Here is a 14,416-nt window from a genome sequence, read left to right on the forward strand (position 1 = left end):
TATTATTATTATTATTAAACCAATGTTTGAGCAATTTTTCTCCTTTGTCATCCTAACAATCATGCCAAACCTTGTAAGACACTGATGGTGTGGGTGTGGGTGTACAATTTAAATTCAAAAGTGGATGGACAAAGAGTCGGTGTTAATTTTAAAAAATAAAGAAAAAGCAAAAATTTATTAAAAAAACCAAAACGCTTCCGCACTTCTTTATTTTGCTGTGTATCTCTGAATCAAAAATATTTCCCACGGTTGGATGACGTGGGTCCATAGTAGACATCCCATCGGCTAACTTTAAATAAATAAATAAACAAAAATAAAATGTTGGATAATGCCATGAACAGGGCTCTGTGTAAATTAATTCTGCAGGGGCTTTCCACACACACCCCTTTTCCAGTAGCGATGAGGCTGCACAAGAAGAAAACAGTTAAGTGACAGTGGCTACTTCCAGGTGAGTTCCTTCAAAAAAAAAGGTAACACTAGGCAAATCAAGTGTAACAGGGATACCACTGGCAAGCCACACAAAACAGTGGCCTGAGAAAGTGACCTCCATGGCTTCCTCCTTCAGTATACGTGTAATTTAAGAAGCTACCTTGTAATCCTTCAATTTCTAACTCCTTACCTCTCCCCAAATATTACTCAGCACTTTTTCTTCTTGTGCAGCACAGCAAGTCACGAGACCACAGAATGTGCAAAACATACGATTCACATAAGCCCTTAAAAGACAACTGTAGGCATCGTTCCCTCCGCATGCAAGCACCGAACAATAAATAGCTATATCTACAACAAGTAACAATATAAGAGTAGGACAGTCGTAATTAATAAATACAAGAGGAAATCATATGCGTGGGGAGTGGGGAAAATGGAGTTATTTCCCTTCGCCCACAAAATGCTGCAAAAAACCTCCTTTTTCTCTCTCTTTTTTAATAGGTGTGCTGCTCCTTAGCAAGTAGAAGGTCACTCGCTGCAGCTACAACAATGCAGCTCAGCAATTTGAACCGATGCTCCAGGCACTGCCTAAGAGAACAAGCCCTTCCCTGTGGCAGGGGATACAGCTGCATCTTCATTCACAAAGACATCTTGCTGCTCCAGACCTGGCCCATTTCCTCAGCAGCTGCTGCTGACACTTCAAGCTGTCACAAAGGAGAGGTGACAACCATTTCAAATTTTGCACACAAACAGCAAAGTCCATGTAAATCGAGGGTTTGTGCTGTGTTGTGCAGCTCTGAAAAGTTCAGCTTCCCCCCGCTTTGAAGGGCTGATTAAACTTGACATTAATCCACAATTACTAACACAGGGATCGGATCATAGGTTCATTCATTCATAGTTAAACTATGTGCTGATATACTGAAGACAATATTCCCCCTCCCATTCCTTCATTTCCAGCTTTTTAAGCATTTAGAAGGTGCAGAATATTTTCTTCAAACTCAAAATAAAAAGGAACAGTTTTTTTCTTCTTCATTAAAGCTGCTTCTCCACAGTTCCAACATTTCTTCACCAAATAATGGAACAAGCTAAAAGAAAGAAAGAAAAAAGGAGATTTAGGGGGAAACAACATACCATAAGATTTTCAATGTCAGGCCTAGTTTATGCTGGTGCCTTTTTTTAGAACTTGTCCAATAACCAGCAGCCGATAGCTCACAGGACTACAAAAATCAAAGTTATATAGACTCCAGTTAGGTGGCAAACCTATGCAAATTTACCTGGGAGTAAATCTCATTCAGCTTAATGTGTCTTATATCCGAGTAAACATGTATAGGATTGCACTATTAAGCATTCCTTCTGAGAGCATTCACAGCAAAGGTTTCTGCTTAATACAGTGGTACCTCAGGTTAAGTACTTAATTCGTTCTGGAGGTCCGTTCTTAACCTGAAACTGTTCTTAACCTGAAGCACCACTTTAGCTAATGGGGCCTCCTGCTGCTGCCGCGCTGCCGGAGCACAATTTCTGTTCTCATCCTGAAGCAAAGTTCTTAACCCGAGGTACTATTTCTGGGTTAGCGGAGTCTGTAACCTGAAGCGTATGTAACCCGAGGTACCACTGTATAAGTAACACCGGGGGCGGGCGGTTCAATTTGATTGATTGATTGATTGATCCAGTATGGAACTCTCCTGTGAGCTGCATGAACAGATAATGTGACAGAGACAGAATAAAAATTCATGTAATGCAAAGTTGCTGGCAGAAGTAGCAAGACAGTCATTTTGGTCATGAGCCAAATCAAACTAGCCAAGGAAAGAAGTGGGGGGGGGGGGGAGAGCGCCAGCCTGTTGGAAAGAAAATCTCTAACCAATGCCCTCTGTTAACCATGGAGAATCCTGAATAGAATTGATTCAGCATATGAATGGCAGACATATTAATCCCCTTATTTAAAACGTTTCTGCTATTCATTATGTCAGAACTCTGCTTTGCTGTGCTTTGTCATGTGACAATGTAGTATGCTTCAATGCCTCTGCACTGAAGCCTTCTCCCCACCCCACCCCCACCCCCGTGCGTTGATTATGCAGCGCAAAATATTGGCTTTGGACCCGGCCGTTTTTTTGGCGTCCAGACTCCACCTTCTCACTTCATTATTATGCTCAGAGCCAGTTTTCAAACCAGGCACCACGCTGGTTTTTAAAGTAGCAATTAATAGCTCTGCCAGAATGTATGAGGCAAAGTTTGATGGGATTTCCGCTGGGGTAATTGCAGAACTGCTCCAGTTAACTTGGTGCGACTGATTTGAATGTACATGTGTGTTACTGAAAGCTCAAGTCAACCTTAAACTAAAAGCACTGTACTAGAACCGCAGTACAGAAGAGTGCATTCAGGATAAATCTGCAGCCCTAGCTCATCGCCTCTCACAGATTAAAGATACAGCCCCTTCATTATTTTTGAAATATTTCCTGCTGATCAGTCTTCTACACATTCTTGTGCCTGGTGTGTCATTCCCCACCCTCCCACCCCCCAACTTCCACTCCAGCCACTGGAACCAGTATTCACATTTTTGTGGGGGTTGGGATAGGGTCCCCTGCTCCAGAGCCTGCAAGTCTGAGAGAAGAGACAAAGCACACTTAAGATCTTCCTAACTGCTGTCAGGCTGGGGCCACACAACACCATGAAAACAGAGCGCAATCAGAAGTAATTTCCTTTCTGTCCCTCCCTCCCACTGAGAAAGCAGCAGGAGACAGTAAAAAAAAGAAGAGAAGAGATCTATTTGCTGGATGTATATGCAGCCCTAGAGACTGAATTCTATAGTTATCTTAATGCATTACAGAAGCTAAGGAATGGCTTTGTGTCTACAGAGCGATTGGGAGAGCAGATATCCGAGATGGGCAGCACAGCAAGCAAATTTGCTCTGTGCCCTTGCTAACATGAAAGGGCAGTCCTCTGATTATGTACACGATACCCATTTGTTTTATTACGGTTGTTATTTTTAGAACAATTCGGGGAAATCTTGAAAGACCGCATCACTGTCTCTCTGGGGACAATTTGGAGTGAAGGATTTGTTACTCGCAAAATAATCACATCCATGGCCGCTAAAACAATAGACTACAAATAGTGTGATCTGAAGAATCACTACTGCACTCTAGGAAGGCTGATGTGATTTTTGTTGTTGTTGCTGTTGCTATTGTTATTTTACTTAATTGTTTTAGTCAAGGGACAGTCACAATTATCATCTTTGGCATGCAGGTTATTCTCAAATACAAGTGATATCAGTGAATGGTCTGAGAGCATCTATATAGGCCAATGTTTGAGAACCTCAAGCTTGCAGGTTCCCCACTATGAGTTCTTTGGAATTAAGGCTGTGATCCTGCAACCATATTGGCTGGTGTTTCTACACTTTGGTAGCCCAATTTGCAATAGTTTTTATTGCTATGTCTAATGGCTCTCCTTGTTTGCTATTTACTATGTTACAGAGGCAATAGTTTGTCCAACTTTTATTGCAAAAACCACTTAGCTGGTTCCTTTTAATCTACCCACCAATTGTAACCTTCACAAGGAAAGAATATCAAAGAGTCTTTACAACCTGGCTTGGCTTTACAGGCCTATTATGCAGCTTCCAACTGTTGGAAGAAAATACAGTGCAAGCATCTTGTAGCATGAACTGCATTTCTCAGACTACTTACACTGGAGTAGCCTCACTGCTAGTTAATAACCAAGTCTGGTTTTTTTAAAGGCAACAATCAGCTATGAATTGGATTGGGCTGCACACATCCCAAGGAATAACACCCACACTTGGGTGTTGGAAGTACAAGTTAACTTAGAAGTAAGCCCCTCTGAGTTCTAAGGGCACAGATTTCCAAGCAAGTGTGCTTAGGATTGCAAATTTACCTTAAAATATATTTTACCAGTTTGGAACAGCAAAAGACAGTGATAGGGGGCTAACTGTTAAGAAAAGGCTATGTTTTGAGAAAGCTTCACTGGCATTTCAAAATTGGAGAAAAAAAGGGGGGGAAATGTTTGCACCAGCAAGAGAACAGTACAAGCACCTGCATGACCAAGCTGAAATTCAGAGTTGCTTGTAGGCAGATGCCATTCCGTTGAAGTCACCAGCAATGCACCTGCCCACATCATCAGGTGAGAACTTGGGCCGCTGCACCATACTATAAAGCAGAATTTATGGGCTTTGGAACGCTCTGAGTTTGCAGACCAAATTATTACTTGAACCAAATGGCATGTCTTCTTTTAAGCATAAGGTCAGCGTGATTCACCATTGGGCACAGGAACTAAACTCTTTTTTTCCTTCACAAGCAGAAGCTTTCTACTTAAATGTTATAAATAGTCGTGTTTCCACCAAGTTCAACTACCTAAGCCCACAGCTTTTCCCTTTGATGTTATATACCAAATGTATTTTTTGAAAAATGTAGTCCATACACACAGATGATAGTTGCCTATTTATCCTTTAAGGTCAACAACTATCCTGCTTGCTCCATGATTGCAAATATATTTCCCTGCAATTAGTCAATTTAATTTATTTCCAGTTAGTGTAGTTAGTAAAGCAGTAATAGGAGTTGCAACAGGAGTCTAGTAGATAATTTCATGAATAAGCTAAATCTCATGCAGTTCAGACAATGCTATCCAGTATCAGGGGGGGAAAGTTTTGATATTTTCATTTTTATATCTATGTGCAAGATATAACTACCCTCAAGTACCTACTTGCACAAAGGAAGATAACATGTGAAGCAAATAATCATAAATACATCCAAAAGCAATTCTTGTGCCATGAATTACTAATGGTTGTGATCTATGATTGACTAGTCCATCATTATATTGCCCACACAAATGCATAGCTGGGGACAATTAGGACTGCTCACAGTGCTGAACAAAACACCTTGCGCAAACTGATCTTATATTGCAAGCCAGTGAGGTTTAATTAAGACAGTGGGGTTCTATTCCTGATTCTGTCAACATGATATGGCATTGGCTGAATCACACCAGCCTTTTCTGTTTCCTATTCCACTAACAAAAAGAATTAAAATCAACATTTGACTCCCTTGAGCTTATGGGTAAGATATATAGCAACCTGTAACTTGCAGGTGTGGTTTCTTACCTGTATAGGCACACACGCAGTTAAGAAGGGAGATGCTTCCATGTGCTCACAAATGCAGTGGGAATTAGGGAGTAGGGCACTGTGGTTATGCTGTTCCATACATCTAGAGTGGGGTCATAGCAATCTAGCGTCTTGCATCTCTGGATGCCAAAATATCCCCCAACAACATACAGCTTGTTTCCCGACGCTACTGCATGGCAGCTCATTCTCTTAGCTGTAACATCTCCCACTTTAGTCCACTGGTAAGTTTCACTGTTGAATTTATAAGCCGAGCATGCGGAGAATTCAGTATCTCCACCCATAATAAAGATCTGGTTGCCCAGAACAGCTGCAGCTGTGTATCGCCATGGCTGGGGGCAGGTGGCTGGTACTGTCCATCTGTTTTCGCAAAGGTCGTAACACTGAACTTTGGGTAGCTTATCATGGCTGACACTGGTACCGCCAAAGGCAAACAGCTTCAGCTTTGCACTGACTACAGCTGCATTGCTTACTCCTTCTCGAAGTGGAGCAACCATTGTCCATTTGTTGGTCACGGGATCATACTGTTCTACTTGCTTTAAGGATACTGAAGGAGAAGCTGGGAGGCAACCAGTGGCTGCTGTGTGCCCTCCAACAACATATAGACAATGTTTGAGTTCAGCAGAACCATGACCAAACCGAGCTACTAGCATGGGAGCAGCCTTGGACCACTCTTCATGAAGTGTATCATACACCCAAACATCTTTAGAGACGCCGTTTTCGGATCCCCGGCCACCTGTAATATAGACTTTACAGCCGATAGCGCATGCACTGAACTCTTTCCTTGGGCTTGGGATGTCAGCTTTGGGGATGATCTCCTTTGCTTTTTGGTCAACCAGGTACAACTTGTCACACATAAAGGTTTGTCCTCCTAAAAGAAATAGGGCATGGCCAGTTTTTCGAGGCCTCGCACACAAACTGGTGACTACACCGTCGTTCTGCAAAATCTTCAACTTGCACCTTATTGCTTCTTCAACAATCTCTTTGCTCTTCCTCTGCTTGGTGATAAGCTCCTCGGTAGCCACATTCTCCATCAGATAGATGGCTGGCAAAAGGGCCAGTCTCACAGTCTGCAACAGTTCTGGTAGGTAACAGTAGCGTTTGTTCAGATCATAGTTAATCCAATTCATGGCAGACTCATACACCAGACGCTCATCTTCAGTCTCCAATTCTTCACTAGACAGGAGCTGCACAACCATGTCTTTTGGGAGCTGAAGAAAATCCTCGCTTTTGCTGATAGCCTGGAAGTTGCTAAGGCACATCCTCCAAGAGAGCTCATAGAGTTTGGTACACTGGTGAGCATCAGACAGAAGCAGCATGCCGAGGCAGTTAGTAGGATGGAGATTTTTCTCCAGGAATTCTGCACAAGCATCTCTGATGTCTTGAAACTCCAACATGTCTCCAGCCTCCAGAAGAGACTCAGCATTTTCTTCATTGATGATGACCCTTGAGGAGTATGCATAGTCCAGGAGAAGTTCTAGAACCTCTGGGTGGATGGAATTATGGAAGTTGACTTCACTGGCTTGGCTCTCCTTGAGTCCTCCACTGAACATGGCTTCAAAGTATCGACTGCAAGCAGCTAAGACAGCTCTATGGCAAGGGAATGACTTGCTCCCAGCATGGAGAAGCACATCCGTAAAAAGACGTTGTTGGCGCAGAAGGTTTAGATGAGTGAGAACGCTATCAGCATATGAAGATTTGTGGAACAGATATATGTTTATGGAGCCAGTGCTGGCTCTCGATTTGCGATTCTCATGCATGCTGACTGACATTTTCTTCCACACCTAAACATAAAAAAATACAGTTAAGTCTCAGGAGATAACAATGATGATGATATTCTCTTTTCCCCACCACCCACATCTTGCAAAACGTAACCAAATTCTGAGCAATTCTAAATAGAAGCTGAAGACACAGACTATTGAGCCTGTTTGTGTTTTTCCGATACAAATTTCTTAACTGGAATATTCTGAAAATTGTTGCTCAAGATAGCAGGTTTATCTTGGCAAACTAGATATCCTACTTTCATGGCAATATATGTTGGCACTGTAACTCAGAAAAGGGGGGAAAGAGACAGCTCTGATTTTTGTCACACCTCCCCAGTACAGAGCAGCTGATTCACCAAATATGCAGATACACATATTTAAAACATTGTTGTGCTTTGAATCATAGCAGGATGAGCAACAAGACACACTACATTCAGGAATGTAAAAATACTGCTTGGAGCACCAACATCCACAAATGAAACTCATTAAGATACTATCCTCATACAACCGTTCCAAACACACCAAAAAGGTATGTAAAAGGAAAGACCGAAACCATGCCTAGCATATTTTACTTTCTGTTATGAGTAGCAGATATTCTAAGATGGCAAGCACTGTGATTTAATAAAATGCTAAAACAAAATAGAGCCCGAGTTCTGGAGTATCCTTTAATTTTGAGAGCAAAAACTGTTGCATTAATGTCAAGTGGGTTATGCCCTTGAGCATGTAAGTTCAGATTTGGTGACAAGGGATACAAGGCCATGGCAAGAGAGATCTATAAGCCAGCACCCTAACAAAATAGAGCCTTGCAGCCTGATAGGTCTTTATTAATGGTTCCAGGTTCAAGTCAAGACATTTTGCCCCATTAGGAAGACAAATGAGATAGAGGAGGCTTTTGGGCACCAAGAGAACACAGGTAGGAGAGGAAGATTTAACACACCACAGCAAAAAGTTCTCTCACTCATAACTGAGTTTAAAGTCCAGTGGGGTTGGGTCTACTTGCTGTGCAGGTCAGACCAGCTCTGATTCAAGTTTCATAGAAACAACCACAGCCCACAGAATAAGAGCCTAAGTAAGTCTTCACAGTCCAGAGGTAGGAGTGAAGGAAGTCTGGAGAGCAGAAAGTTATAATTTGCATGGCCTCCATGAAACTTTCCCACAAGACTAAGCCTGTCACCCAAGCAGAAAGTGTCAACAGAAAAAAGAGAGGCTGAACTATTCATTAATCTGCAGCTGGGTGATGAGTCAGATATGAAAGGACACCTGAAAGGACGCGGCCAGTGACTTTTTTTTCTAGGGGGCACAAAAGTATGCAGTACCGACACCTCCCCTTGTTGTTAAAGAGAGTGGCACTTACTTTAACAACTTTGGTGAGTACCGGCACCTATTTTTAATGGAGGGAAAGCACTGGACTTGACCATACCCTAGACATACATAAAGCTCAGGGAAAGTAGGTATGTTTCATAATACAGTATGTCCACAATGCCCTTGAGAAAAGGCAAAGAGCCGCTACAGGGGAGGAAACAGCCCACCAACCAACTCATATCTGAGTATTTAGTTGACATCTCTAACCTCTGGCCAGCAACAGCGGAGAAACGGCACCATCAGGGCCCTACTGGACACACCAACTAGGGCACAAAATGGGAGGCCAGGCTAGGACAAGAGGTCCAGACTGGGCCCACAGACATCCCATCGTGATGACACCAGCTCAACCGGCCTGCCACTTGGGTAGGTGTATTGGGGGTGTTCTTTGCTAGTGGGGGCTCCTCTGCTGGTGGGGGGTACACCTCCACTACATCCAAACCTCCTTCAACATGGCAGATCAGGGGTTTGGATTGCTCTGCAGGTTTTCCTTATTTGATATCACCTGGTGGAGAAGGTGTTGGCTGTCATGCTAGCTTTTGAAGCCTCTGTAGTACAGGTGCTGCTTCCTGCTAAGCACTTTGGAAATTGCTGTGAGACTAGAACCTTTTCAAGCTTTACAGCCCAATCTTAATAATATTTACGAAGTTATCTTTGATTTGGGAAATAAAGCCTCAGTTTGAGGGGAAATCCATCAATGGGTCACCACAATGTCCAGTCGGCACACCTCAGCATTACAGATGTGGCGTACCTTGATGGTGAAATATGCAGTAATCCTTATTACCTGGATTTGCGCCCTTCGTATGGAATGAACAGCACTGCAAGTGAATTTCTGAGCCACATCTTGCAAAGCAGTCGCATACTCTGCATGCTGAGTCTAATGTTTCACATTTCTCCATTAACATGGTACAGGGTGAGCAATTAAGAAGAAAATGCAGACTCAGGCTGCAACCCTAAACACATTTACCGTGGAGTAAACCACATTGATTCTACTTCAGAGTAAAAACGTTTAAGATTGTGTTGTCTCACCATATACCGGTATATCAAATTAGACACAGGGAATAAAATTGTTATTAGCTCTTACAGCTAAGCAAATTATCTGACAAACAATCATACATTAACCTGGCATTCAAAAGCCCCAAAAACTAATCTTGGATTACCATTTACCTCGTTGCCTCAAGGAGTCCCCGGTATACCTACCGGAAAGTTAGATGATGTTATCACCCCATGAGTTAGAATCATCAAGTGAAAACTTGCAGCTGGAACCTAATACGTACTGTGCAACTAGCCTAGTTTTTCCTCAGTACTACTGCCAGATGGAGGAATCCCCCCAAACCTCTAAGGCCTAGCCACTGAACTCAGTTGCCATCATACATCTAGAAGGAATCCATTCCTCATTTCAGCCTACTGCAGAAAATCATTACGATCTGAATCCAGATTTATGTCACCAGCAGAAACCATGAGAAAAAGAAGCCTAAGAAATCGGAGATACCTGCTCAGATCAGGTAAGTAAGAAAGTTATCAAATCTGATCCTACAAATAATATTGACTTGACCTCTGCAGATAGGATCCTTTGTGCTTGTGAAACAAACTCTAGACAGACTTACCACTCTACTCACATAAAAATTTATGAAGGGATCAAAGCTTCCTAAAAGTAGTCCTGGGCAGGAAGACAGAAAGTCTGTGGCTTAACACACAGTGGCCTGGTTCGCATGACACACTAAGCCAAACCTTGGTTTAGTGAGCGTACACAAATGTTCCCAGAGAGTAGCCACTTGGCTCCTCCTCTGTCCCTTTTGCTCTTGCAAAAAAGCAAACCATGGCTACGGCTTGTGGCTAGTGATGAGAGAGCTCACCACACCTTGCGAAACCTGGGCTTAATTCAGTGCCAGCACAGGAGCAAAGGAGGCAAGGAAAGAGCAAAGCGGCTGCGAGAGCCGGCAAATTCACGTGCTCCTGCTAAGCCAAGGTTTTGCTTCCTGTGCCATGCAAACCAACTCAGTAACAATAATGCAAACTTAAAATATACAAAAAGGAATATCTGAAGCTGCAGCAGATCTGGTTCCATGTAGTACTTGTAAGTCAAGTCTCTCCAAGGTGTGGCTATACAGCATCACGTAAGAGGAGGTCCTTAACATGTAAGTTAAAAGCCTAAAGCTAAACAAGATAATGTCTCAAGTTAAAAAATTCCTCTGAGCAATTTGTAATCTGACAGCATTTGCATAAACGGAACAAAAGCAGGAAAGAGCCCATCGATACAGATTGCTGAAGGTCACCTGCCAGTATGGTTTTTCAGCAATGCATGCCCTTGTAAAGGGGTGCTGTGTCAAGCTTTTGTGAATCCGAAAAATAATAAAACTGCAATTTCAGAAGAATTCTGAGCAGGACAAGAAAACCTGGATTTTTAAAAAAGCACACAACTTCCTTATGCTCACTTCCTTATACTTTTCTAAAAATAACTCAAAATACACTGATACAAGAGTGTCACTGTTATTTTTGAAATATTGCCTAAATAAATATTCTAATGCTTTTTAATAACAATTTCATTACAGAGGGTTCTAAGAATACAGCAGAAGCCTGTTACGAAAACTATGACCTTATGGCTAACTGGTTATCTCTCATATGGCTCCATCTCAACACATCTATTTCTATGAACTTCTGCTTATCTGGACATATGGGGGTGTCCTACAGTCCACTAGAATAAATCATTTTGCATTCGAAGCTATCAGTTGAAACACTTTGCTCCTTTGTTGCTGCGGATTACGCAAGCCACAAATATTTTAGCTAAGATAGCTTGGCAAAGACACTGAACAAAAAAGATGAGGCAACACCCTTCAGGTAATCCCCCCCCTAAAATTAACAACATGTAATCTGCACATAGTGCATCTCATACTGAAACACTGCTGCATTATTAGGAATTCAGTAGGAAGCAAATCAAAGCAACTACACACCTGACTGATGGCTCATGGTCCTCATTCTTAAAGCTTTCTAGAATGCAAGAATACTTTGCTGGACCAGACAAATCTAGTCTGATCTGTTTCCAGCACCAGCCTACAAACTACATAGCATTCAGATGTTTCTGAAATCTCACAAGCAAGTCATGATGCCAATGGCTATTGCCTATTCGTCGTTCCACAAACCCACCCACCCACACACCTGTTATTCACAGATATATTGCCACTTAACAGGGAGGCTCCACATAGTCTCCAAAGAGAAACTGTGACAACTGGGAGTCTTGGCCAAATCAATGAGCAAATGAGCAGAGAGCAGATTAAAAGCAGAGACAGGTAGAGACAAAACAAACATGTAACTAAAATGCTATCTCCAGTGACTATTCAATAATTCAGCTGAGTGTTTATTCCTGAGTATCTTTTAAGAAACACACACTGGTATACACAGTCTAGCTGAAAGTCTCAGAGTTCTTTGGTGTTAGGATGAAATCTGGAAAAACTAAAGATCTGCACACACCTTGCCCTAAGCAGCTGATCCAATAAGGGTATCCCCTTACCAAATTCCTGTTTTTCATATGCAGCAATAATACCTTACCCAATGAAAAAGAAAATTCCCCAAGGCTAAAATCTTCTTTTGCTTCCTGTGTGCAGCCCCCTCTCAAACTTCACAGGAGCTGCATGAGGGGTGGACTCAAGTTACTGTGAATTGCCTTGAGAACTGCGGGTGTAGGGCAGTATATAAATTTAATATACCTGTCACTATTCTATCATCTTATCAGGGTAGCAATAAACATAGTAATGCAAAAACAGATGAGCCGGCTTTCTTGAACCAGCACAGGAAGTTATTGTTTGGATAATATTTTGAATCGGGTTTTAAATATTCAAACGAAGTATAGGTAAATATATATATTTTTACTTTTTAAAATGTGACCACAAGTGAAAAGGTGATAACCAGGATTTCCCAATACCCTTTAAGTTTTCTTTATTTCAGAAAACTTGAGCATAGTGGATAAAATCCCAGCTTCCTAAAATTATATAGAACACACACGCCTCCGCCTCTCTTATTATTGAAATAAGATACTTCAAATTTCCCAGTGATTTGGAGAGAGAGAGAGAGAGAGAGAGAGAGAGGGAGGGAGAGAGAAGGGGGGAGGTTTCATGTTTCAATGGATCACGTTGTTACTTTGCGGTTCCGCCGATCAAAATACTTCTTGATTATGACGCCTGAAATGTTAAACATGTAGAGCCGACTTCCTCGCCTAACGTGCCCATTCAGCAGCTGCCTGGAAGAGCAGCGCGCCATGTGCGTCTCTACGAAATACAAAAGCTCTGTCAACGGCTGCCTCACACTTCCCTCCGCTTTGAAGTGAAGCTTGGGGGGGGAGGGGGAGGGAGAGAAAAGCCAGAGCCATCTCTCGGAAGAGAGAGGAAGGAAGCAAGCCGCACACCCTCTGACCTTCCCTCTTCCTGTGGGACGGAAAGGCAGAAACGTGCCCTGTCTGCAACCCGGCTCCCTTTCTCTGCGCTGCGCTGTATAAACAATTGTCCCCTCGGAACAAAAGCCCAGGCGCATCACACACACACAGCTGCATTACAAAAAGCTAAGCACAGTGCAGTGGGCGGGGGCCTCGATCCTACTTTCAAGTTCTACCTTCCGACACACACACACACACACCCTTCACTATCCCTCCACCCCACACTCGTGGATGTTGCTGCTTCTGGATGCTCCCTCGGCGGTGCGCTCTGTGCATGATCAAAAAGCGCGCGTTGCAACCCTTCGCGAACGTGGGTCGCAGGGCTGAAAGCTGCAAATCCTAGGCACGTCCGTATGAATTCGGAGGGGCTTGCTTCCGAGAAAGCCTGTCCAGGCTCGGGCGGGCAGCATGCAAGGGCTGCCCGCTCGAGCCAGGCAGAAGGTGGAACGTCGTCCGTCCTGCCCCCCCCCCCAAATCCATTGATTGACCCGGCGCGCGCCGTTCCGGGCACCAGCAACCCTCGCGCGACGCAACAGGTCGCAGGAAGAGGCTGGAGAGAAACTTACAGCCGGCGCTTCCTCGGGGACGCTCCCGTCCAGCCTTCCGAGACCGGGGCAGCTCACGGCATGGATACGAGGCCGGTCCTTCCTCGCCCCAGGTTCCGCCGGCGCCTTTCTCCCTCTGCCTGTGGCTTCTTCAGCCGCCTGCTCCCGAGCCAGGAGAGGCTGTCTTCGCTCTGCCAAGGTAAGGGACGCCGCGCCGCTCCTGCCTGGGCAGCTGCCTCAGAGCGTCTGCGGGAGACGCTGGCGGCGGCGGCGGCGCTGCTGCTGCAGGAGCAGCAGGAGGAGGAGAAAGAAGAGGAGGCGGCGGCGGCGAAGGAGGTGGGGCTGCGGCGCGCTGCCTGCCTGCCTGCCTCGCCTCGCGCTCCTGCTCTGGCCTCGGCTGGCGCGAGAGGAGAGCCTATAAAGGGGGCTGCCGGCGGGGAGCGCCGCCTATGCAAAAAGCGCCTGTGACACGCAGGGGGCGGGGAGGCCAGGCCGCCGGGAGGCGTAAGGCAGGGTGTCCCGTTGGGGGCCGGCGGGCGGCGTGTGGGGAAGCCGGGAGGAGCGTTGCTGGCCGGGCTCCCGAGGCGGTTTCCTGCCAGCTGCGCTCGTGGTCGCTGCATGCAAAATGAAGGGGCACAAATCTCAAGGGCGCCTCAGTGTGTTTGTGGGGGGGGGGGGATATTCAGCGTTAGTCCCCAACATATATAGAAAGCTGAGGCAAAGGGACCCAATTTTAGAGTATATTTATGTTAAGTAATTTATACCAAAGGTAATTCAT

At 44.3% G+C, this 14,416-nt stretch overlaps 1 protein-coding gene across 1 annotated transcript; it reads right to left on the minus strand.

Moving 5' to 3' along the window:
- Positions 1 to 220: 220 nt before the first annotated feature.
- Positions 221 to 14,129, minus strand: ENC1 (ectodermal-neural cortex 1). Its single transcript, XM_081929403.1, has 3 exons — positions 13,660 to 14,129; positions 5,528 to 7,329; positions 221 to 1,511 (listed from the first exon to the last, which is right to left on the minus strand). Exon 2 carries the CDS (start codon positions 7,315 to 7,317, stop codon positions 5,548 to 5,550), a length of 1,770 nt encoding a protein of 589 aa, XP_081785529.1. The 5' UTR covers positions 7,318 to 7,329; positions 13,660 to 14,129; the 3' UTR covers positions 221 to 1,511; positions 5,528 to 5,547.
- Between the last annotated feature and the right edge of the window lie 287 nt (positions 14,130 to 14,416).

Source organism: Podarcis melisellensis, assembly GCF_964234715.1.
Source record: "Podarcis melisellensis genome assembly, chromosome: 11".
Taxonomy (NCBI): Eukaryota; Metazoa; Chordata; class Lepidosauria; order Squamata; family Lacertidae; genus Podarcis; species Podarcis melisellensis.

Coding starts and splice junctions, on each gene's coding strand:
- ENC1 (XM_081929403.1), bottom strand. CDS start 7,317: ATGTCAGTCAGCATGCATGAGAATCGCAAATCGAGAGCCAGCACTGGC.